We start from the raw sequence: 25656 nt of genomic DNA, 5'->3' as shown, positions 1-25656 counted from the left end.
CTGAGGGGTTGCCCAGTGGCCCACAGGGCTGGGTCTGCAGGGGCATCGCAGGCAGGCCTGAGTGTCCTGAGCCTTATTAATGCACTGGGCCCTATTCCTTCAGAATTCTGTGCCTACTGGGTGATGATTATTTAATAGAGATGCATTTTGGAGAAAGAATTGCGCAGAATATAATATAATCTGGGCGTGAAAAGGCTTTTAGTTCCAAAGGGTGTTGGATTTTTTAAGGCAAGTTTATTAAGGTATAATGTGCATATACTTCTTGCTGTATAGTTCTGTGTTTGACAAATGCATATGGTCCTGTACCCAGCACTACATCCAGATAGAGAACATTTCCATCACCCCCCAGGTTTCCCGTGCTGGCCCCCGTGTAGTCAGTGCCTCCCCTGATGCCAGTCTCTGGGAACTGTGGATCTATTCTCCTCCCTAGAGTTCTGCCTTTTGCAGATTGTTGTATAAATGGAATCATCCATCATGTAGCCATTTAAGCCTGGCTTTTACCATTCAACATAATGCATTTGAGATTCATCCATTTGTTGCATGTCTCAGTAGTTTGTTGCTTGGTTTTACGAGCAGTATTCTGCTGTATAGAGGTAGCTACGGTTCATCTTTCACCCACTGAAGGATATTTGAGGTATTTCCAATTTTCAGTGATTACAAATAGAGCTGCTGTATCCATTTGTGCACAGGTTTTGTGAGACTATGAGTTCACACAACACCTGGATAAATACCTGGGAGTGGGATTGCTGGGTGAGATAAGTTTATGTTATCAAAGGGTGATTGTTAAATTTATTTTAAATTTTGTTTTTCTTCTAATTATAAAAGTGATGCATATTTGTTGTAGAAATCTTAAAGCATAGAAAAGTACCAAGAAGCTAAAGAAAAAAAAAAACAACCCTAATCTCATGTATCTTTCATTTTCATCTGGGTATATGCATATTTACTTTAACAAGAATGATTGATACGTATTGTTTTGGGACCTATTTTTTACTTCACAAGTATTTTTATATATCATTAAATATTATATATCATAATTTTTAGTGACCTCATAATAGCCAAGAAGTAAATTTTATGGTAGGAGTATTGTAAGTCATGGCAGACTGATACAGGAGATATTTCGGTAGAGGGGAACTGAGAACTCCTCAGTTGTAGCTGTTGGCACATGCCTCATGGTAATCGCACAGCTCTGTCTTGTGAATTCATTTAGGAAAAGTTAGAAGTAATAGGGGCCAATTGCCTCTGTGTGGATCTGCCCTTTAGGTTTGAGGCTTATGGGTATGAATAGAATTTTGGCCCACTCAATTTTTTCCCTTGGATAAACTCAATAGCTATTAACAATGCTTTGACTCGTGATTGTAAGAATGTTATCATGGGTCAGGCCTGGTGGAATAGTGGCTAAGTTTGCATCCTCCACTTCAGCAACCTGGGGTTCGTGGGTTCAGATCCCAGGTGTGGCCCTATGCATGGCTCATCAAGCCATGCTGTGATGGCATCCCATATACAAAGTAGAGGAAAATTGGCACTTCCTCAAGCAAAAAGAGCAAGATTGGCAACAGATGTTAGCTCAGGGCCAATCTCACACAAAAAATATTACTGTTCTTCACTTTCATGAGTTTGCACTATTTTTCTTTAAGTGAAGTTTAGAGACTATCATATTAAATAACCAGCTAATAACTAAAAGTCTTTATTTTTCTATATGCTACTTGCATTATTGATTCAAGTGAGGTCTCTGTACCGAGAGTTTGTTTGTTCGGCTGGTATGTGGGCAAACCTAGGGCTGTTCTTGGGGCGGGGATTGCGTTCGTTCACCTTCCTGGCTTGCGAAGCCCGAGGCACATCGGGTGTATTTTCCTGGTTCTCTGAAGAGTAGGCTGATAACATTTGGCTAGGAATGAAGAAGAGTAGAAAAAGGATCTGAGAAGAGTTTAAAGACTTGGCTTCCCTTTTGGATGTCTGGCAACCCTTTCTTAAGCATTAACCCTTTCTTCTGCCAGGTCTCAACTTCAAGATACAAATTTCTTAACTAAGAAAGCATTAAGGATGAAATGCCTCTTTGAACCAGTTGTTAATCTAGTAATCCGGGTGCCTGACTTGGGCAGTGTGAGTTGTTCCCCCACTGGACTGAGCCTGGTGGCAGACAAGGTCCTTCAAAGTTTAAGTGAGGGGAGAATGTGTGTGTGTGTGTTTGTGCACCAGTGTACCTCTTGGAGTGAAAATCTCACTGCCAGCCCAGAGCAGAGGAGCCTATGGTTCAGTCTCGAGAATGAAATGAAAGTCTTGTGGAGCTCTGGGCTCTGAATTCCCTGTCTCCTAGCTATGGCTAGCCAATCTGTAAACAAAATTCAAGTTATACAGATACTAGCTTGTTGACATATTATCTAAAACTCAGCTAGAGCAGTAACAAAAAACTTCTTTTAAAGAGTTGATTTAGAGCTTGGCTGTGGTGTTATTTTTGTTAGGGAAGCATTTATAAAGAATCTGGAATATGCCTTCCAGTTAAGTGGGAGCTAAGGACTTTTAATGGGAACTTGGTTGGTTCACTCATAGATTAGTTTGGTGCAGGGGTGTGTCAACACAGTATGTGATCAATTTACTAAACACAGCGTAAGTTGCTGGGAATAAGGGAATAAGGCCAGCCAGAATTCTAGGCTAAGCAGTGTTTCAAGGCGGCTTTGTATTTGGGCAATTTATCTAGTCCCTAAAGAAATGAGAGAACGACATGTTTTATTTAATTTGTATTTTGGTACTTTTAAGCGAACTAGGCATTTTTAAGAACTTACTGTTGTCACTGGCCTTTTCAAGCTGTCCTCTACTCCTGCCGCCCAACTGTGGTTTCCTCTCAGTTTTGAGCGATTTTAATCTAAACATTTAAGTGTCAGTCTTGTTCTTGCTGCATAGAGACTGGAGCTGGGTCTGAAAAGAATCACAGGGCTCTGACACAAGGAGGTCAGCGTCTGCACTCAGAAATGAAAGTATGTAAACTAGCCTTGTAATGGCTTTTAGAACTGTTGTGAACGACATTTGGCATTTAGAGATTGGAAAAATTTTTAAATGCATTGCTTAATATTTTTCCTTTGCAAATAGTTTTCTTTACTAATTTACATGTTCCTATGTCAAATGTTCTCTTGTCATGATCATTGTAGAGCCCACTTTGGTATCCACGCGAATTGGTATAATTGGAACAGGAGAAATTCTGATGAGACATCAGAAAGAACTTCCTGAAAAGCTAGGACTCTGAATACTATAGAGATAGGGAAATCTCTTCTTGGAGACACATTAAGGAAAAATTTTAAAGTGATCTTTGTGGGGCAGTAGGGCTGCCTCTCTGCTCAGAATTAGAGGGAGTGTATGACATAATCTTTGTGATCACTTCCACTTTGTGCTTTTGTGATCCCCCAGTATCAGCAGAGGGAGAAAGCCCTGCATGTGCAGTGCAGATCTGAGCCATTTCCATGATAGAATCTTATGTGTAGGCATTCCCTCTGACAACAGGATCAGATGCTCATCTCCTCTCCCTAAACACTTCTAATGGTAGAGAGAAACCTCTTTTCCCCATAAGAGAGGGAGTCCATATTTCGACAGTTTTAACTTTGCAAATGTTTAACTGTGCTCTGACATCTGTCTCTGGTAATTCTCTCTGTTGGTTTTAGCTTTGCCCCTGAGACAATGTATGGGAGCTCTGCTCTTTCATATACACAATCCTTCAAACGTTTGAGAACAGCTTTCATGTCTCTCCATTAAGTTTTCTCTTGGTCAGAGTAACCCCCCAATTTCAATAACCTTTCTCTATATGTTGTGGCTGTGAGAACCGTAAACACCTGGTGGCCTTCACCATCCAGATAAACCACAGTGCCGCTAATTCAACAGAAAACCCTGGCAGGCTCTGCTCAGTGCAGAGGACAATGGAACGATTCCCTTCCTTGTTCCAGACACAGCCCTGCTGTCTCAGGTGGTCTCAGCGTGTTTGGAGTAGCTGTGTCACACTGCGGGCTGTCCTGGGGTCACTGCCGTCAAAATCTCTGGATCCTTTCCACACGAATGGTGTTTATCTGGTCCTCTTCCGTCCTCTATTGTGCTGCTGAGTTTTCTGTAAGTACAATACTTTCATTGATATTCAGCAAGTTCATCTTGTTGGTGTTGGCCCTGTTCTTTTTGAATCTTGATTTGTATTAACTGTCGTTTGTAAATTTGATAAGGACATCTATGCCCTCATTGAAGCCATTGGTAAACACGGAAAACAGGATAGAGCCTGCTTATTTTTTGGAGAGGCTTCTCATTCTTAAAACAATTATTTCTTTGTTTTATCCCAATATAGCAAAGAAATGGTTGGGCTAGTGGCTGATTAAATCCCAGGTCACAATTGGTGGCTTCCCCTTCTGGTGCCTCTGTAGACCTTGGATCAACTTCTTCGCTTTGCAAGTCTGAAAATTCAACTTTTCTTTCAAGTCAGGTGTGATATATAAATCTCTTGCTGAAAACTTTAAAAAACAGTTTTAAATTATAAAATACTGGCAATATAGAGAACAGTGCAGAAAAATCATACCACAAAGCCCTCTTTGAACTTATCACGTAGAGTTGAGACAAGTTGAAAGGTTAATATTTTGCCCCCTTGTTCAGAATACTAAGGAATGTTCTCAGCCACAGCTAGTGTGGACCCTGCACTGAACACATGGTACCGAATGTTATGGCCAAGGACGAGAAGGCTTCCACTGGGGAATCCTCATGAGATCAGTCAGTGAGTGAGCTGCCAGCGACTCTGGGTTAAGTGTGCTCTGCAAATTGTGTTCTTTTCTGTGGCTTTTCTTTCCACCATTTATGTTGTGTCCTAAAGGAACAGCTTTGAAGCAGCGTGGTTGACCAAAGGAGTGTGAACTTGCCTCCAGAAACAAAGGAAGGCTATGGTGCTGGGTGTTAAAATGTGATTGTTACAGCAGCTCAAGGTGCAGTCAAGGAAATGGAGAATAAAGATGAGCAGAAAAGGTGGAAATGACGGAAAGCCCTGGATGTTAGGCAGGGCCTCGTAAATATCACTGCAACCTGGAGGGATTGACCCCCAATTATATAGCTAGAGGCACGTCTTGGCCCCCAGGCAAGAGTAAGGAGGGATTGCTAGGGTGGGTCACTGCATCTCTGTAGGGACTCAGCTATGAGAGGGCAAGAGACTTCCTGGCTCCACACTTCTCTTGCTGTGTGACCTCCGGTCAGTTATCTAAGCACTCCCTGCCTCAGTTTCCTCTTTTGTCAAATGGAGAGTATAACAGAATACCTGCCTCAAAGGATTGTTGTGGGATCAAATGAGTTAATACATTGAAAGCAGTTAGAACTGGGCTTGGCAGATTAGTAAATGGTGATATATGTCGCTCTAATAATGTGGATGCTGATTTCCAAGAACATCTCCCCTGGGGTGGAGAAGGACTGATGGCAAAGGCTGCTTTAGGGGGCTGTGGTGTTCGCTCTTGGTCCCTACTGTCACACTGATTGACGTATTCGGATTAGCTGGCTGAGTCGTCGTGTCTGTAGGACAACACGGAGTAAGTGTTGAAAAACTCACCTTCCAGGTTTTCTATTTCTGAAAGTCATTTAGATCACCAACCTTCAATTTGTATTTTTCATCACAACATCACGCTTTACTTCAATACATGGTCAGAATATGTTGAGTTGCTCGTTTTCTTAGTCATTGAACACATTTTAGGTGGGCTGCTGCTTTCTGATATTATGGAAGCAAGTACTTTCCTCGATAAGGTGTCCACATTACAGATAGTAGCCAGTTTCACCCAGATTGTGAGACTATTTTTTTTTAGTTTCAGAGAGGAACTTCACAAGTTGGGAGTTTCTTTTTCGGGCCTATAAATACCTATGAACCATCTACATACTAACAATTGTTTTGATCTTGAAATAGTAGCAAGTAGTAGGTAGACCTGAATTCAGATCCCAGCTGTGACCTTCTGTGACCTTCTAACCTGCACTGAATTTCATTTTATTTATAAAATGGGCATTTCAAAACCCACCTTGCAATGGTATTGTGAAGATTAAATGTATTTCCTAGCAGTGGTATACAGCGGTATTCAATGAAAAATAACTTTTAAAACAAATCACTGCTCTAATCCTGGATGAAAATCAGTTTTTCTAAGGTTCAAGTTTAAACATAAATATACATATTATTTATAGTTTGTGGCTAAGTTTATAGCTTATAGTTCTAAGTTTGTAAAATAAAATTTAGTGAAATCTATTCAACTTATCCTTAAATCCAGAGTTTTTTAAACAGTAAACTGTCCAGGCAGACATGTGGTGTGTTCTCTCAGAGCAGTGGCTGGGACAAAAACGCTTCTCACCTTTGCACCAAGTGTGCCAGCAAGGCCGGGCGGATGGTTGGGAGGTAAGTGGCTAGATGAGGATGCTCAGCTTGCTCAATTTCAGTGTTAACATGCGTCAGTAGGTACCTTTAAGGCAAAAGAAAGGAAATGGAAGTGGGTTTTTTTTTTGTTTTTTCAGAAAATACATTCCAGTGCAATGCTGACTTTATAATGGATGCAACCTGCAGTCAATACAGGTTAAAAGTATCCGCTATGAAGAGGAATTTCTTTAAAGATTGGTGTCTTCAGTGGTTTAAAACTTTAGACTCGGAAAAGAGAAATTGATTCTTGAGGTTACCCTAAAAATTAAGCAGCTGTTTAGAATCTTTTGGTCTTTTAACCTGGTCTGTGTTGAGTCTTTAATCAAACAGTTGAAGACCAGCATCTTTGATGTCTTTGGAGCAGTTTGTGTCTTTGAACTGGGTTCTTTTTATTGTAGTGATCGGTTGAAATTCTTTAATTTTTTCCCCTTCTCTGCCTTTGAGCTTTAAAACAAAGAAAAACACCTCACATCTCTTCTCTAGAAATGTGAAAGCTCTTGATGATCTCTGTGAACAGAATAATCTCTTTTTTAGCAACTGTGTGCTCCATATGCTCACAATTCAGCGCTTTGGGTTTCAGCGGGGATGCGGTCATTTCTGTAGTTCTTGGGAACGTGTTTACGTTGACTCAAGGGGAGTTACCTGTGCCTGCCTTATATGGCCAGAAGGTTTTGGAGCTGTGTAGTTTGGAAGGAGGGTATCGCCAGCCAGAAAACTCATGACCTGAATATCCTGTTAGTAATGAGAACTTCAGGACTTACTATAGTTTAAGGATTTCTTCAGTTAGACAGATGTCTTTAAAAATGCAAATCATCCTAAGTCTTGAGGGCGTGCTTTTGCTTGGCTATTAAAGAATTTTTTTTTAGAGAGAAGACGTCTTGTATAATATCGAGTGCTTATTTGGGTTTAAGGAAATAATGGGGGCACCGTGACATGGTCAGCAGAGTGACTGGCAGACTTCTGTGTCGCCATATGGTTCAGGAGACCCAGCGCTACTGTGTGGCCGGCAAACTCCTCTTTGGTGGTGGTTTTTGAAGGGATCTGGTAGTTATGGAATGAGAATTAATGGTCTGCCTCTCTGATGGGTGAATTATAAAGTCCTGTACCTCTGGAAAGCTGCCAGCATCCATTAGTTGTGCTGTACTTTTGGGTAATCTCGAGAGGTCCAAGGTGGATAGCGTAATTTAATCTACAGTGTCAGAAACATCCCTTGTCATGAGGAACACTTAAAATAATAGTTTTCCTTTATTATGTAAACAATTCTTTAAGGATGAAGCTGTTTTCTCCCAGCTCCTCTCTTTCCTGAATTAAGGGACACTTGCGGAAGTACAGCTTCTGGCTCTATGTTTGGGGTAAATTTGTTGAGAGAGTGAGGGGCTGTGTGTGTGTGAGAGAGAGAGGGAGAGATAGCTGGGCAGGCAGGCAGATTACTTTCAAAATAGCCACGTGAGTATGATGGCATCCCACCAACTCTTGCCTCTCATGTTGTTTGCATTTTTTTGGAAGTGTAGTGTTATTCAATTTTGATTAAACTGAGCTTGGGATCTAGCAACACTGTTAGCTCTCAGGTGTTCTCTGGGAATCACTCATTGTGCCAGAGCCTGTGGCAGAGAGTGAGACAATAACCAAACCGTTCCTTCCTTCCCCTGGACACACAGCGATTAAACGTTTCCCAGCTTCTGCTTGTAGCTGAGTTCTTCCAATGGGATGGTAGCAGAGGAGCTGGGTGCCTTGCTCAGGCCTAGACTGTGATTGTCCGTAATCTTTTCTCCTTCTGGCCGGAATAGAACAGAGTGACCCAAGTCTTGCAGGTGGCAGAGCCACAGGTGGCAGGAACCTGGGTCCCTGGACACCTACTTAGAGGAGAGTCACCCCAGCAGCAATATCCGCAAGGGGCTGCTGCGTGAGCAGGAAATGAGCTCTTATCGCATTAGCCACCCAGGATTTCTCTGTTACAATAGCCAGTTTCCCTCCTACTCACCCTCACTGTCACACGGTCGAAGGTGCTGGAACAGCTCCCTTCATTTCAGACCTGTGTTGGGGCCTGGGGACAGAGCCCTCGTTGGTTGTTTCTGACAGATTTGCTGCCTTCACTGACCTGGACTTTTATGTTTCCTCCCATTCACTCCCTTCTCATTTCTTTCTCTTCTTTCCTAAAAAAAACCTTGCAAGTCTTGCAGTTCAGATCTCGGCTTCCATGCTCTGTCTCTCAAAGGTCTCCTTGACTGCCTGATCCAAAATAACTCTCTGGACACTCGGCGTCATTCGATTTTAAGTTCTCTGTAGAGCGCTCATCATCACCTGGTACGTTCTTGTTTGTTGTGTCTTCCCAGCAGATGACTCAACCTCTAGAGCAGGGATTTTCCCAGGGCACTACTGCCTCCCTTGTTCCCAGAATAGTGTGTGGCATGTACTCTCCAGGGCTTAATAAATACTCGATGGATGGAGTGTGAAACTAGCTTACTTTGGATTAAGAAGAAAGTGGTGTATAAAAGATTGTGGTGAAAACGCACTAACAGTAATAAGTGATTCTTCTGGTTTACAAAAATGTTCTTTCCTTTTAATTTAACTTTGTGAGTCCTTTCTGTGCATAAGACACTGTCTAGGTTCCGTGGGACCAGAAGTCTGCCAGTGATTTGGGGACATTGGGAGGAAATAATGCATTAATACCCTACCTTACTCCTAAAAGATGGAGGAGTTTATAAATGAAAAATGAAAAGAATTACTGATACTTCTTGAACTTTTACCGTGTGCCAGGCACAGGCGTTCATTATCTCCTTCGGCCTTCAGGAAAATCTAAAAGAGGACTGTCTGCTGTTAATCCCATTTTACAGAAGCAGAGAGGAAGTTAAGGCAGAGAAATTAAGCCACTTGTTAAAGCTAGACAGTGATGAGCGGTGGAGGCAGGGTTGGCATGCAGGCTGTCTGACCTCAGACCAGGGTCCATGTACTTCACTAGCTTGCTCTCCTGCCCTCGTTATGTGACAGGGTAAAGAATAACGATGAAAGGAAGAAAAATTAGCAAAATGGAGGCTCATATTCTGGGCAGAGGGAAGAGAAAGAATGCAAGGCAGGAAGAGCTAAATACTATGAGAGAGGCTGAGATGAGATGACCTAGAGTTCAGAGGGGTATCATGGAGGCCTGCCTGGAAGAGCTGGCCTTTCAGAGTAGATGGGGTTGGGATGGGCCAAAGAGGTGGGGGCAGAATGTTCACTGGTGAGGAGGTGTGACAGCCTGGAGGTTTCTCTTCAGGGTCTTCAGAAAGAAAGAGGAGCAGGACATACGCCTAGGTGTGAGTTGCTACTAGAATTTGTGCATAAAAGAGGAATGAAGGCTGTTGTGTGTCCTTGAAAATGTTCCGGAGGTACAGACAGGGTGGTGATTTAGCATAAAGCACGGGTGACAAGTCTCAGTTCTCGATGGCCTATTGCTTGCACCACATCCTGTTTCAGAACACATCAGATGCACAGCTGGGATAGATTTAAGATCCTGGAGAGTGAGGGCTCTCCTGATGCCTTAGCAGGACCAGGTGGTAGCATCCAGTCCGGAAGAATCCCGTAACCGAGTCCTCTGCCAGACTCTGCCAGAGCCATCTCCCCTAGGCGTGAAGAGCACTTTTGTGTCTGCACTTCAGAGGGAAGACTATTTTGAAGTAGAGTTCTTTTTTTTTTTTTTTAACATTTATTAAAGTTAACATTTATTTATTTTTTCAAGTACTTTTATTGAGGTCGTAATGGTTTATAACATTGTGTAAGTTCAGGTGTACATCAATTCCTGAAGACACTTCATCGTGCTCCCCACCCCAGTAGTCTAATTTTTATCCGTCATCATACATGTGTACCCATTTATCCCTTTTGCCCACCACCCAACCCCCTGGTAACCACTAATCTGTTCTCTTTATCCATGTATTTGTCATCTCCCACATATGAGTGAAATCATACAGTGTTTGTCTTTCTCTGTCTGGCGTATTTCACTTAACATCATACCTGCAAGGTCCATCCATGTTGTTGCAAATGGGACAATTTTGTCTTTTTTCTGGCTGAGTAGTATTCCATCGTATGCATATATACCACATCTTCTTTATCCACTCGTCTGTAGAGGGCACTTGGGTTGCTTCCATTTCTTGGCTATTGTGAATAAAGCTGCATGAACATAGGGGTGCATGAGTCTCTTTGGATCATTGATTTCAAGTTCTTTGGATAAATACCCTATAGAGGGATAGCTGGGTCATATGGTATTTCTATTTAGTAGAGAGAGTTCTCATTGACAAAACGTAAAATCTTCTTGATGGGTGTATAGAGCTTATTTTACCTTGCTAGTTTTATTTCTTTGGGTCTGTTGCTGGCTTTAAGAGGAATTGGGCGTCCTTGTAAGTTTGGTCAAATAACGTAGCCTTCTGGGCACAATATCCCCATCTGCAAAATGAGGGTACTGATGCTGTAGCTCCGACCTCTCTGTGCTGTTTTAAGAAAAACGGAGGGAAGCACCTGGCACACAGTAGGTATTCAATAAACGTTTCTTTGATGAACAGAGAATGCTGACTAATGATGTGATGTTGATGTTGGTACCGTCGTTTTAGCAGTTAGCTAATTTATTATTTCCTAAGCACTTATCAAGTGTCAGGTGCTGGACAAGTGTCACTATGTCTGACTCTGGTTAGTCTTCCCATGCATTTCAGTTAGTCCCTGTCCTATAAGCCGGCTAGGTTCTGCTCTTATCCCTGCTTTACTGTCTGGGTAGCTGGGGCAGCTGAGGTTGGAACCCAGATCTAACTTGGGCCTCACTCTCAACCTTCACCTTCCTTCCACGAAAGCATCAGGATGTGATGGAGAGCCAGAGCAGCGTCTCCTGTCTACATGTTCCATCATGTTGACCCAGACCTATGTTTGTCTAACTTCTGGGGTCATTTTCAGTACTTTTAAGAAATTGGAGCAGTAGGGCACTGTGAAAGATATGCTCCACGAGGGGCCAGCCTCCATAACATCCTTCCTAGTGTGCCTGCCTCTGTCCCCAGATCAAATGCACACCCGCCATCCCCCTGCTCAAGATCCTCCCAGTGCTCCCCTGTCTCCAAGCCCTCCTAGAGCAGGCCTCTGCCTTCGTGTCTGCCTCCCCTCCAGCACTACGGCCCGGCTGCCATAAACTGTCCTTCCCCAGGGAGCCGTTCCATAGCCAGTCTGTGCTCTTTGCTTGGGATTCCCTTCCACTGACAAAGTCCCCTCCACCCTCTGGGAGGTCTCTCCGTGCCACAAGGCAGACTGGTTACTCCTGCTCCCTCTGTGCAGAGACCCCAGTACTAACTTGTGTCTGAGCTTTTCTCTCCCTGCCAGGCTGTCAGCCCCTTGAAGGTAAGCACCAGGTCTGGTCATCCTCCTACCCTCTGTGTCTGGCAAACATTGAATATTTGTTGAATGAAGGAAGAAGAGAGACTAAAGGAATTGAAAAGTGGTCACAATATGCACGTTCCTTGAACACTGGTCTTTTCTTCTAAGGCCTCAAAGTACATTCAGGTGTAACTTCTCAAGACCCCATTGACAGGTCTGGGGAGATGATCACAGGGTCAGCCATTGTGATGGGCCAGCGCCTGTCTTAGGCCGAGGCCCTGCCTCCCCGGTGCTGTAGCACAAAGCAGTGGCAGGATGCGCCAGACGTTACGAGGGAAGCAGAGCCCACCTGGCAGAGATGGGCTTCCTGGTGCTGCCCCTGCCCCTCCAGATCACCATGGTCAGAGGAGTTTATCCTGCAAAGCCTCTGCTTCCTCATCTGTAAAACGAGGATGGTGGTTTCTACCTCAAAGGGTGTTTGTAAGGACTTAATCAGATAATTCACTTAGCCTAGAGCCTGGTACATTCAAATGCATGGTACTATTAATTACAACACAAAGGGTTCCTATGGTGGCCGTTTTTATCCTTGTGGGTTTCTAAGCAAGCTCAATCAATAAATTGATAAATACTGTTGTTTTCACATTGAATTTCCATGTTAGGAAGTGAGAAATCTTGTATTCAGTGTGAGTTGGAACCAAGTCGGATAACTTTTTCCTGAGATCACTTCAGTACCGGCTGCGTGGTGGGGGCGTAGACAGTTTGCAGTCTGGCAAATATGCACCTGTCCCACTGAGGTTTGTCGAGCGTATGGGATTATGTTTGTCCATTGAATGTTTATAGTTGGCCTCATGAGAAACAGGAGTTTATTTACCATAGAAGTTTGGGTACAAGTTAGAGGTTGCTCAAAGCTGTTTCATGTTCAGATTGAAAAGCCATCTGACCACAATTACTAGTCAATCATTTGATGTCATAAATTGTTGATAGATGAACGCCAGTGGAGGGGTGAATGGAAACTGTCTCTCTCCTTGCCCCTCCCCATCCATCCATCCATCTACCCATCTACCCATCTGTCCATCTGCCATCTGTCTGTGTATTCTTCAGAAATGGGAGGAAGGGCCGTGGACAAGTGCCCAGTTTCCCACAGAGGAAAGGGTCTGTTTCTGCCCTTGCAGCTCCCGTCTCCTCACTGGCGCAGGGCTGCTGGAGCCGCTGCAGTCCCTGATAGGCAGAGCTGAATAAAGATGTGGTCTCCTGGGAAACCGGTGCATTTGCTTCCTCTTGGAAGAGAGAAAATCACATCAAGGGCCTCCCTGGTACGGCAGAAAATGCGCTGAAAGAATGCCCAGTCATTTCCTGCTGGGCTTCCTGCACTGGGGCTCCCTGACTTCACCCATGTCCCATCACGGTCTTTTCTCAGAAAAGCAGCGGGGTGATGCTTTTGAGACAGAAGTCCAGATCTTGTCACCTTACTACCCAGAACTAGGCAAGGGCTTCCCCCAGCAGAGTTAACACCCAGGTCCTCACAACGGCCTTGCTTATCCCTGATCTTGCTTCTGTTTCTCCTTCTTCCTCTTCAGCCAACAGGTTTCCTGCTGTTTCTCAAACACTCCAGGACATGTCACCTCAGGGCCTTTGTACTTGCTGGTCCCTCAGCCGAAACGCTCATTCATATCCAGGCAGCTCGTTCTTTCACTTTATTCAGGTCTCTGAGAATGTCTCTTCATTAGAGGCTTTTTCCTATTATCCTGTCTAAAACGTCCCTCTCCGTATCCTGCCTTACTTTTCTGAGCTCTTTTGAATCCCTCACGTAGCAGGCACCTCATTATTCGTTTATCATCCATCTCTCCACTGGAACGATAGTGAGGGCAGGCGGTTAGTTTGTAACCGTACCATCTAGTCGACGCTCAGAACATATACGGAATGCGTGACTGAATGGGGAGACATGGGGCTGCTTCTGGCTACGTGGTGGACCGTGGGCCAGGCCCTCACCTGTCTGCACCTCTGGGGTTGAGATTCAGATGGGAGGGCGTGTGCAGAAGTCCCTGTGACTGGCGAAGCAAGAGGGAAACCAGGCAGTGTTCTTCACAAGATTAACTTCACGCTCAGGGTTTTGGATGTGTTCTGTTTGTCGCAGCAAACGTCGCTCTGGTGCTCCTGGACTTTGTGCTGAACTAGGAAGAGGGAGTGGACGCCAGAGGTCTTTTGGACGTACCCTGGTGAACCCAGCATTTGGCAGCCCTGTATGTAGGTTCTGTTTTTTGCTGGCTGAGAGCCCCGAACGGTTGACCAGAAGATTCGCAGAGAGTCCTAAGTAAGTAAGGGGCCAAAAAGGACGAGGCCAGGAAAATGGGCTCCTGCTTTCTAAGGCCGTTGCCAATTCTCAAGTGGGATGGAGAACGAGAAAGGAATCACCAGGTCTGCCCTCCCCCTCTCTCTACGCTGGGAATATGACAGAAAAGGCACACTTGCCAGAGCCATGTGAGCAGCTTGGAAGGTGCCCTCCCCATCACTGCGTGTCACAGACAGACATGTTCCCAGTGCTGCCCTGACCCTTAGCTCTTGATTTTGATCAGATGGAATGTTCTTCGTTGGCATCAAAATTCAGCTCCTTTTCCTCTCCCTCCTTCCCCTTCCTTTTTGCACAAGTGTTTCCAGATTGAGTTCCTGGTAGGGTGGGTATTTCTCTCTTCTGCTCATTTTCATTTATCTTTTTTCCGCCTTTCTTGTCATTTTCCTGTTTCAGTTGAATTTCCCGTTGCTTTGTTTTTCTAGCCCTTTCTCCTCCTGTCCTCGTGGTCCCTCCTCTGCCTGTAGCTGGTGCCGTCTGTGCCTCTCCCTGCCTGCTCCGCCCGCATCTCCACGCGCTTTTCTTTGCCCAGCTGGGCTGAGCTGACTCTCTGGATGCTTCTCTCTGTCCTTGTTCCTATGGCTTCCTGTTTTCCAGGCTGTGGCTGAGCTGTGTTTTACCTGCATTTGCTCCGATTTGAGAAGGAAAGAGTGAGGAGAAGAGCTGCAATGGTCTAACAAGGTGACGGAGTCTGGGGAGAGAAGAGACAGACCGGAAGGGCATGGATGTTGTGGGGCTGGGCGCTGGGGAACTTGGGGAGAGTTGACTGCTTCTGATCCTGACTGGTTTCCATATGGGAGAGGAGTCGGGTTGATTTGGGGGTTAGAGGTTGTGGCTCTTCCGACTGGTGGCTTGGAGCATTGGGAAGAGCGTTGGATGGTGGTGGGAGGAGATGGACTCTGGCCCCAGGTCTGCTGTGTGATGGGACCAGCTTCCCTGTTGTTAGGGCCTTCGGTTTCCTCACTGCTGAGTGAGGGTTGGGATCCAGACGAGTTCAAAGGCTTCTTTCCGCTCTCTGTTTTGTACATGTCTGAATCTGTGCTTCTCTTCCTGAGGATTCCTGATTCTTTCATCTCACACAGGGCATGACTTGGCAGGAGCATCAGCGCTCTTATTTAAGAATTGTCTGCTCTGTGTGTGTGTGTGTGTGTGTGTGTGTGTGTGTGTGTGTGTGTGTGTGTGTGTGTGTGTATGAGTATGTGCCTGTGTGCATGGAGGATAGAGGGTGGAAGGAGTGTTCTGGCACAGATGCTGGTCAGGTGTGAGGGTAAAGGGCTCCCTTCTTTAGTCTCCTCCTAGGAGGGACCTCGTGTGGAACACAGGAGCTGTGTCTGTGGTCTACCCTGAATTAGAACTGCAGACGGTTATGTCACTGTTCTCTGCCCAGGAGAGACCAATTCACGGAGACTTCGGGTTCTTTGTATTCCTGACAGTCTTAGTTTGGCACATTCAGTGCTGTCAGCTGACCCACACTGACCTTCAGACAACACTTGATTTGACATAAATCCGTAGTCTTCAAGGGTTAAATGATAACCATGTGCGATTACTATCAACCTGACTCTGAAATTGATGGTTGAGGTCTTTACTATGTTGCAAATGTGAAGCTTGTTTGAGATATGAAATATAAAATGAGCTAAAAAGTTTATTTTCCAATATAGATGAGCAGAGGGTGTCCTAGAGTCAGAGGGGCCTTAGAGACCCTAAGCAGATGGTGTTGAAACTCTTTCTCTGAGGGAGGAATCTTTTTTTCTGAAGTATTGTGGAGATCTTTAATATATATGCTTGATAAAAGCTTTATTATAAATATTTTCTTCAAGTTTAATCTTATATGTATTAATGCAATGAGAACAATGACTTAGCCTGACAGTTCGGGTCTTCTCCAGTGTATTAAAATTTGGTAAATAATACATTTAAGTGAATGCAATCTTGTTAGATTAAAAAATAATTGGAGGGGCTGGCCCTGTGGCCGAGTGGTTAAGTTCACGCGCTCCACTGCAAGTGGCCCAGTGTTTTGTTGGTTCGAATCCTGGGCGCAGACATGGCGCTGCTCATCAAGCCACGCTGAGGCAGCGTCCCACATGCCACAACTAGAAGGACCCACAACGAAGAATATACAACTATGTACTAGGGGGCTTTGGGGAGAAAAAGGAAAAAAAAAAATTGGAAACATATTTTCCAAAAGGAAATTTAAGTGGAATGTTTGTGAACTCCCAACTTTCCTCCGTTAGAACCTAGGGTTCCCCTGATCTAAGTTTGAAAACTCCTAATGCAGAGAATGAAAACAAACTAAGCATCGATCCAAGGAGCTAGGAAATAAACCAAAGCAAAAGAATAAGGCAGAAATTGATTAAAAAGATGACAAAACACCACTTATCTAGATCCACCCATATTTTTATACTGAAACTATTAATGTAGAATTATATACCAGGTCTCATAGATTCTAGACTTTCAAGACTAGCTATTTAGCCTCATTCTCTCATAAAAAAAATAAGCAAAACAAGAACAAAAAACACCACCACCATCTCCAGGTAGTGCTTCTTCCTCCTCAGGTGACCATCTGGGTCATCTGCGGACGTCTGTGATGCTTAGAAGGCTCGCCCTTTAGAACTGGACTCTGTGTGCTGTCCTTCCCTCCATTGTGCTCCGCTTCTCCCTTGGGGCTGCAGAGCGAGTCCAATCCCTTGTCTGCATGACAGACCCTCAGTATTTGCCGTGGGGACCGTTTACCCATGAGTCTTTTCTTCTTTGGCAAAACAGTCCCAGTTCCTTCAATTGTTCCTTATATTGCAACATGGTTTTTGAGTCCCTGTAGCATCCTTGCCATTTTCCTCTGAACATGTTGTTAGTTTTGTCTATTTATATTGAATTATTCCATGGCTCAGGTATGTCTGACTGGTATAGAGAAAAGCTGGACCATACCCATTCTTAATGGAGTTACTAGATTTTCATCGATGCCAGGTTGGGCAGAATTAGCATTTTTGGGTGGCTGTCTCAGTGATGACATGGTTAGTTGATTGACTAAAATTCCAACTGGTGTCAAATTATTAAAGTGCATTTTGCTTCCTTCTTTATTTCTGCAGTGCAAAAATTTATTTTTTCGAGTGCAGGGCCTTTTTTCCTCAAGAAATATTGGGATAATGCAAGAGTAGAGATTATAACTTAAGTATTCTTATACCCAACCCAGTATATTTCCTGCTATGATCTGCTTAAAGTGTCAGATAATTTGTTTTCAATTTGTAGAAGTTCTATGTTTTCATGGAATCTGTGAGTGAGTCAGTGATTTTAAAAGGAAGCAAGTGAAGGAGCTTTTTAAAGCCTGTTTCTGGTCTAGTGAGGAATCTGGAGTCATTTACTGACCTCTGTCATGCATTGTTTTTTACTCAATTCAGCTGTGTTACAGAAACAAAGGCTGTTTCAATTCTGTAGTGGTGAATCATTCCATCAAGCATGAAAGTCATGGAGTATTTTTGACTTTTGTCAAAATTTATGTTGAACTGAGTTTAATGCAGAGGTTTGAATGGTGGATACCTTTTAAAAATATTGCTATAGAGGGGCTGGCCCCGTGGCCGAGTGGTTAAGTTCACACGCTCCGCTGCAGGCGGCCCAGTGTTTCGTTGGTTCGAATCCTGGACGCGGACATGGCACTGCTCATCAGACCACGCTGAGGCAGCGTCCCACATGCCACAGCTAAAAGGACCCACAACAAAGAATATACAACTATGTACCCGGGGGCTTTGGGGAGAAAAAGGGGAAAAAATAAAATCTTAAAAAAAAAAAATATTGCTATGGACACTTAATTTATGGTAATTGTTCCTTTTGGTTAGTAATCTTGTTAATCATGTAATTCAGATCTTTTATGTCTTTGTAAATTTTTGTCTGCTTCTTCTATCAGCCATTGAGGGAGCTAAAGTCTCCTACTGTGATTATGGGTGTGTCTCTTTCTCTTTTAGGATTTGTTAATTTTTTCTTTGTATCTTTTGAAACTATGTTATTAGGTACATAGATTTAATACTATGATATCTTTTTCAACTGACACTTTGTATGATGAAAAGTTCCTTTCTCTAGTAGTAATGTCTTGCTTTAAAAACTACTTTGTCTGATTATTATTTTGGCTCTGCTAGCTTTCTTTTGGTTAGCGTTGCGTGGCGCATCTGTACTTTTCTAGCTGGCTATGTTATTTTTAAAGTGTGTCTGTTGTAAGCAGCATGGAGGGATTGTTACTGTTTTTGTATTTAAAAAAAATCCATACTGACTGTCTTGGTGTTGTATTTAAATCAGTCTATTTACATTTAATATAATTGCTGATATAGTTGGATTTATATTATATAACTCTTATTTGACATGTTTTATGTTCTTTATTTTTCATTAAATATTTTCTATTTTCCTCTCTATAACTTGTTAGTTATACATTCTTTTACTGTTCCATTAGTGGTTCCTCTCAACTTAAAATGTGTATATTTGACATATTATAAACATAATTTATTAGTTTTAACACTTTCTCAAAACTGCTAGATACTTTAATTCCATCTCCCTTTTACATTATTCTTGTTGGACATTGTAGTTCTACAAATATTTTTAACCTGATGACATTGTAATTATCATTTTGTACATTAGATATTAGTTACATTTACTCATGTCTTTACCCATTCCACCGTTCCTCGTTGTCTCTTGTATTTCCATATTTCTGTTTGAGATCATTTTAATTCCACTTATGTAAGTCCCTTTAGGATTTCTTTTGGTGCTGGCCTACTGACAATGAATCCCCTCAGTATTTGTTGCAAACATTTTAATTTCAGCTTCATTTTTAAGATTATTTTTGGGGGGCCAGCCCAGTAGCACAGCAGTTAAGTTTGCATGTTCTGCTTCTCAGCGGCCTGGGATTGGCCAGTTCAGATGCCGGGTGTGGACATGGCACCGCTTGGCAAAAAGCCCATGCTGTGGTAGGAGTCCCACATATAAAACAGAGGAAGATGGGCACAGATGTTAGCTCAGGGCCAGTCTTCCTCAGCAAAAAGATGAAAATTGGCAGTAGTTAGCTCAGTGCTGATCTTCCTAAAAAAATAAATAAATAAATTTTTTAAAAAAGATTATTTTTGTTAGATGTGGAATTTTAGGTCGTTATTTCCTTTCGTTGCTTTAAAGATATCCTCTCATTGTTTTCCGGCTTCCATAACTTCTCTGAGTGGTTCTGACCTTTCTGGGATTTTATTATATTTTATCCTCATTTCCATAGTTCTCTCATGCCTTTAAGAACACAACTTCATAATTTTTTGGTCTTTATTTTCTAGTTGTTATTGGCAGGAATGTTGGCCTATTGGGCTCTATTTTATCCTGTCTGGAAATGGAAGTCACTCCTATCCCAAAGGATATTTCTGAAGAAGTGATTTCTCTGTCGTTTAGATGGTTTTTATTTACCTTTCTTAAAATGCATATATCTTCAAGGGGGGGGGATTAAGGAACATTTCTCTGACCTCCCTTCTCCACCCCACATCCACCCATGGATTTCAGGATGAGAATCTGTGTATTAAGTACTTAAATTAAATGTTGAGTTAAATCTAAAAGTGTAGATAAGTCAAATACTTGAGCACTTGCTGTTTATACAGTAACATGTTGAAGAGAAAAGTGTGCTGGGCCTGGATCAGCAAGGTCTACGTGCGATTTGAGTTCTGCCACTCAGTGGACCTGATAGTATCAGTGTTCCCATTTATGAAATAAGAATCGTGATAATACTTCCCAGGTATTGTGGGAATAAGAGGAGAAAATACACAAAAAAGCACTTTATAAGTTGTGATATTAAATTAAATGGGAATTGTGACTAAAGATAATATATAGATATATACATATATATTAGGATGGATATATCAGGATAGATGTAGGATATAGATAAGGTAAATATATTAGGTAGGAAATAGTAATTCTTGCATTTTCACCTTTTGTCTTAAAGAAGTACTTCAGTTCAATACGGTAATAGGAAATAAAGGACTTTGTGCCCATAGTACTTTCTTTGGAATTATGCTTGAGGAATGTAAAGAGAATAACTGAACTTGGAGACTGGGGCAGAAATGAAGAAACCCAGGCCTGTTCATCTGGCTCTGGGAGCCTGAGCTAGTTACTACGAGCACTAACTTGTTCCTTTACTTTTATTCACTTTCCTATAAAATGGGATAATGCATCTTTTTTTTTTTTTTTTCCCAAGGGTCTTACAACATTCAACTCACTGCTCTAAGGAAGGCTCTGGATAGAATTACTGTTGTTTTGTTGTTGTAAGAAGGACAGATTAGTAAACTTCCATTATAATATTTAAAATGTCAATTAATGTTTACTTTCATTGTACTTCTATCCTAAAAATCATCCCATACGAAGTCTGTTTAGAATACTAGAATACTTTAGAAAACAGTAGAGCATTTACTGTCATATAAAAAGGTGACCATTATCATTAAAAGCATTGTTTCCGTTTTTGCTTGTTACTATAAAAGTGAGGTTTATAACATGTTTTGAATGTTTGGATGCCTTTGAGAATATGATGAAAGCCATAAACCTTTCCTCAAAAAATTGGGCATACAAATATAAAAACAGTTTCGTTGACAATTCTAAGAGGTTCCCAGACCACCTGAAACCCATTTATGGCCTCTTCCTGTGGCCCCAGATTAAGAAACCCCGCTATAAAAAGATGCATACTTTGTTCTCATTGTCATCATTTGAAACTACGGTGTTTATTACCTACTCATGTCAGATATTTTAGAAAGTGGCTAAGGTTCTTGTCCTGCAAATGAATTTGTTACTAGCAAAGTACAATGACGTGGAGACACGTTGTCTGGAGAGGGTGAGGGCAGAGGAGGGAGAGCTGAGTCAGGACTCCCCAGTGATGAGGGCGGTACAGCCGCCCATTTATTCAGGGAATTAGAGACCCTTGTCTGAGATCATTCTAGATCAGTGAAGAAACGTTTGGAACATCAGTGTCACTGGCCACTTCCATCTTAAATGCCATCGAAAGAGGAATAGGAGAGTTGAGTGAAAGAAAGTGTCAAAAGCATTTAACACTTTTTTGGTTCTTTGAGAAGAAATCCATAGATGTCACAGCATTTCAGCAGAAAGTTTGGTCTTTGAGAATTATTGATGAGTTTTACAAGTAGAATTTCCCTGGGTGGATGCTTGATGGTAAAAAAAAATGTTGGTTCGATTTACTTGATTTTTTGTTTTTTTGTGCTTATATTGAGGTGTATTTAGTATGATTATTTTTAGTTCAGCTTTCCTACTTTGCATTTGTTGTTCCTGGTTTCCACGTTACCTGGCCTTCAGAGGTTTTACAGGAGTACTTGAGCGCTTTCTATTTGGGCATGAGAAGGTAATGCATAATACACTTTCACTCTTCAGAGGCGAAGAGAATGCTTCTGATGTTAGTCTCAATTGGTTCACTTGGCAAAGTGAAAATTTTGACCTGCCTAAGGCACAGGTGAGTTCAGGTGTGAACAGAAGAAGGAAGATTAGAATTCTTTAAATCGAAATTTAATCAGGCTACTAACAGCGCTGGTGCCCATTTAGTAATTGGCTTATGAAAGTGGGCAATAAATTTCAATGGCAATGGAAAAATATGAATTAAATCAATGAGGAACTATTTGTTGACTTATGAAATAATAAAAAAAGACAATTTTGGCAAAGTTGGCATGAAAATGATACTCTTGACTAGCACAGGTCATAATGAAAGTTGATACAACATTTTTGGAAAGCAATTTTGCAATTTGTGACAATTGTTCACATTCTTGAATCCGTTTCTGGAATTTTATTCTAAAGTAATTTTAAGGCATAAAAACAATGTACAAGAAAATGTTTACTGTATTTTTTATAATTAAGGATAGAAATACATTTAATGTACAATAATAGAGGAATGATTAAGTAAATTATGGAACATCAAACACCTGATAGAATGCAATTAAAAATGGTGCCAAATGTTGTAACGTGGAAAAATGCTTTTGATAGAAGAAAAGCTCAACCATATGTGTATTTATATCATGAGGATAGCTCTGTATTAAGTAGCTGTGCATTAAACAAAGACTGAAAGGAAATAGGACAAATGAAAAGAAGTTGATACACAAGGATGGTGTCAGTATAGATGAAATTTAGATATCTTTAGTTGCTATCATTTTGTTCAATAAGGCAAAATTTTAGACAGTCTTCCAATTTTGTATGTTTTTGCGTTATGTTCAACATTGAGTTGATTGGGAATTTAAGTGTTTGTTATGAAAAATGTTTTTGCCCTAATGGGTAGCTATTGTTCCAAAATGATTTATTAAATAATTCATTTTTTCCCTACTGATTTGAAATGCCACCTTGATGCCCTAATTTCCTTGCATCTGTTCCTGCATTCTGTACTTTGTGGTCTATGTCTGTGCCACTACTGCACTGTTTAAATTACTATGGTTTTATTGTATCTTTTGCTTTGTGGTGGGGCAAGTTATGAACAGCATCACCCCCCACCCCCACCGCTGCCCCCCCACCATGGCTCAAGCATCATTCTCTTTCTCAAAACTTTTGTTTCTGGTCTTGTATATTCATTTTTCCAGGTGAACTTTTGGAATAAGCTGTTGAGTTTGATTTGGAAAAATTCAGTTCGGGTTTTGATCAGAGTCCATTAAATTTGTAGGCTAACTTTGGGGAGGTAATTTTGCCTGTTATACCTCTTATTGCTTCCAGAAGTTTCAGTGAAATATGTGAGTGTTCTTTTATTTGGGATATAGCGAAGTGACAGAAAGGTGATGGTACATCTCTCTTTTTTCTGCATAGAAGCTGAGTGATTCTGATATCCGTGCCAACAAAATCACTGATGAGAGTTTATAGTTTTCAATTGTCTGCAATTGAATCCAGATGGGAAAATGATGGAGGCACATTGGAATCCTGTAAACTGGAATTTATCTTGGCCATTAATAAAATTAATGGCCTTTTAAGAAAAGTAGTAGATTTTCAATGGCCACAGTGATTAGAAGGACCTCAGTCTTAACCCGGAATTGTCACCTGTGGCTAATTTTTGTGCTGTGCTCGTTCCTCAGCACATTGTCCGAAGCTCATTCCTACTGCTGATCTCCTTTGTTGCTTTCTCTAAATCTTCTGTGAGCTTTATCTAACTTTTCTGAATGAAAATATTCTTGTTCCTTCATATTCATATTTCCTTTCCCTGTCTTCCTCTCCTGCCAATCCCCCCACCCCTTTCTATCTCACTGGGTCTCTCTGTTGGCTTCATTATTGACACTCCCCCTCCCCCCTGCCCCCCCCCCCCCCCGCCCTGGGTCTTGTCTTTCACTGTCTCTTTCTGAATTTTGTGATTAACAAATAAGAGACTCCTTTTACTACTGGATATTATTCTCAGTGCTAGGACTTCTGGGTATCTCTTGTTAATGGACATGTCTTATTTCTGACCCATTGTTGATCTTCTTTTACCAAGGTAAGACATGGTATAGTCTTGAAGGGGAGGCATAACTGGATTATAAAACTGTACCGTTTGGGGCTGTATTGCTTTGGAAAGGGTTGCAAATAAACTCTTTCATAAGTTGTAGTTCTTGTTCACCCGACCAGATAAAGTAGTAATGTGATCGTTGTTTTGAATAGATTAGATATCCTTGTAATCTGTGAAAAACTTTGATCTGTTTATACAACTTGTTTTCTATTTAAAAAAAATATCAACAGGTCAGGTCAGATTCTGTCCGTGGATAACTCATAGTCCTTTTAGGGGTCAGGAACATGACTAAAGCAAGCTGTTCCTCCTTTTTTAGGAAATGGAATTTCATCTAAGTTTCCTCTCTCAGTCGTGTCAGACATTTGTTATTGTTTTCTGCTTTTCAGATCCTCTTCCTGGACTTTTTTTGAAGCTATTGTATGGTAGATTTTTCTTGGCATGTTACTTTCTATTGATTATGTTTCTGCATGTGTGTGCACGCTCTCATGTGGAGAAAGGACAATTCAAAATTATGAACGGGTGACTTTTTTCAGAACTCCACAATTTGTATTTATACTAATTTTTATAATGTTTCATGCGTGGGATGGATTGCAAACCAGTAGGAAAACAATAGCCTTTTGATTTTTTCAAATTTTAGATGAAATAGCCAGTGGCACTGATTTGTTTGATGCTGGTTGTCCTAAGTCCTGATACCCTGTGGAACATCATGGAACATCCATCGAAGGCACACAGATGTTAAGGAGACTGTAGACTTTTCTCCCCTCTCACAGGGTGAGGCAGTCTTGGAGAGCCGGTTTGTTTTTGTTGGGCAAGCACACAGAAGCCCAGAGACTTCTCCACACTGGCCAAGCCCTGGAGGCCCTCCAAAGTGGGCGACCCTTCCCCCCTCCTGGTTTCCATTTCCCTGCCACTCCCACAGGTTGGGCAGAATGTACCTCTGCCCCCCACGCCAGGCCTCCTTTGCATTGCCTTTTTATGTTTGAGGGGAGGGTGTGTCCCGAATCCTTGGAGTCCTCTGGGGTCTGGAGCCATTTGGCAGGCTGTCGTGGCTGTGGCTCCCTTGGCTGGAGCACCGCTGACGTCGCCCCTGCCCGCAGCCTCTGGAGGAGGATGTACTGGAGAGCGCCAGCCTGCCTTCCCCGGAGTGCGCCTTGGTGACCTGGGATGGCAGCTCCTCTCCTTGGGACCAGGGGACTTAGCAGGGCTTTGTACCAACCAGAAGCTTTCAGGAGAAAGTGTGAGGCCAGGCCAGGTGAGACAGAGGACTCGGAAATCCCTCAGGGAAGACAAAGAGTAATCGGAAAGGGCACAGCGAGTGTGGGAGCACGTAGTGCTATTTATTTGGCAATGTTTGAGAATATTTAAGCTTCGACAACCTATTGTGGTCTGGGACAGGGTGAGGCCATAGCTAAGAATCATTATTTTGAAAGTTTATAGAATGGTGGTATCTCAGGTACAGGAAAAATTAATAGAAGCAGTGATCTTCATCAGATAGGAATTCAAACAAAGTGAAAGACAACTAAATACCACATTTACACACCTAGTACATAAAAAAGATTATTCCCTATGCTCCAGACTTCTTCAACTTTAAAAACAGAACAAACCAGCTCTGATACCCATACTTAAATATGTCAGAAAGCATCTCCCTGTCATCCAAAATGTTGTTGTTGGAAAGACGGATCCATGATATTTGAGCTCAGCCACGTGAACACGACACAGTGTTGGACCCGGGCCCTTTTTATTGTGGTTTCTTAGAGCCAGGACAAGGAAGTCTGACGATGCCCTGACTTGTTCATTTTTCAGGGGCAGATGACGGTCTATGCAAAGTTTGGCAAAAATGTTTATCTTCCTAAAGATGCCGAGTTTTACTTTATTTATGACGGATCTCATCAGAGACACATCGTGATTGCAGAGCGCACGGAGGATAACGTTCTCCAATCCAGCATTCCAGGTGAGGGGTCCTCTTTACTGTGCGATTGGGAAATCTGTCTATGCATCTTCCCTCCAGGGGTACAGGCTGGGAGGAGGAAGTAAACAGTGCTCCATGGTGGGATGGGTGTGTGTGTGAGACAGACAGGAGGTGAGGTTGGGGGTGTGAGAGAGAGACACCCTGGGTTATCTCACGTCTGAGGTTTTCCCAGC

At 42.3% G+C, this 25656-nt stretch overlaps 1 protein-coding gene across 35 annotated transcripts in view; it reads left to right on the top strand.

Moving 5' to 3' along the window:
• Nucleotides 1-25656, top strand: part of ARHGEF28 (Rho guanine nucleotide exchange factor 28) — a 273643-nt gene that overhangs the window by 84117 nt on the left and 163870 nt on the right. For 26 of the 35 annotated variants that reach the window (XM_070569821.1, XM_070569819.1, XM_070569810.1 and 23 more), the window contains one exon: nucleotides 25318-25465. The exons of 5 other annotated variants lie outside the window; for them this stretch is intronic. In XM_070569821.1, the coding sequence (XP_070425922.1) occupies nucleotides 25318-25465 (148 nt within the window). Of the gene's footprint in view, nucleotides 1-3944; nucleotides 4090-14525; nucleotides 14748-25317; nucleotides 25466-25656 lie in introns of those variants that run through there. 4 more of the 35 variants (XM_070569825.1, XM_070569813.1, XM_070569832.1 and 1 more) reach the window with 3 other exon arrangements.

The sequence above is a fragment of the Equus przewalskii genome, chromosome 13 (genome assembly GCF_037783145.1).
Source record: "Equus przewalskii isolate Varuska chromosome 13, EquPr2, whole genome shotgun sequence".
In the NCBI taxonomy this organism is placed as follows: Eukaryota; Metazoa; Chordata; class Mammalia; order Perissodactyla; family Equidae; genus Equus; species Equus przewalskii.
This window is presented reverse-complemented; position numbering and strand designations above follow the sequence as displayed.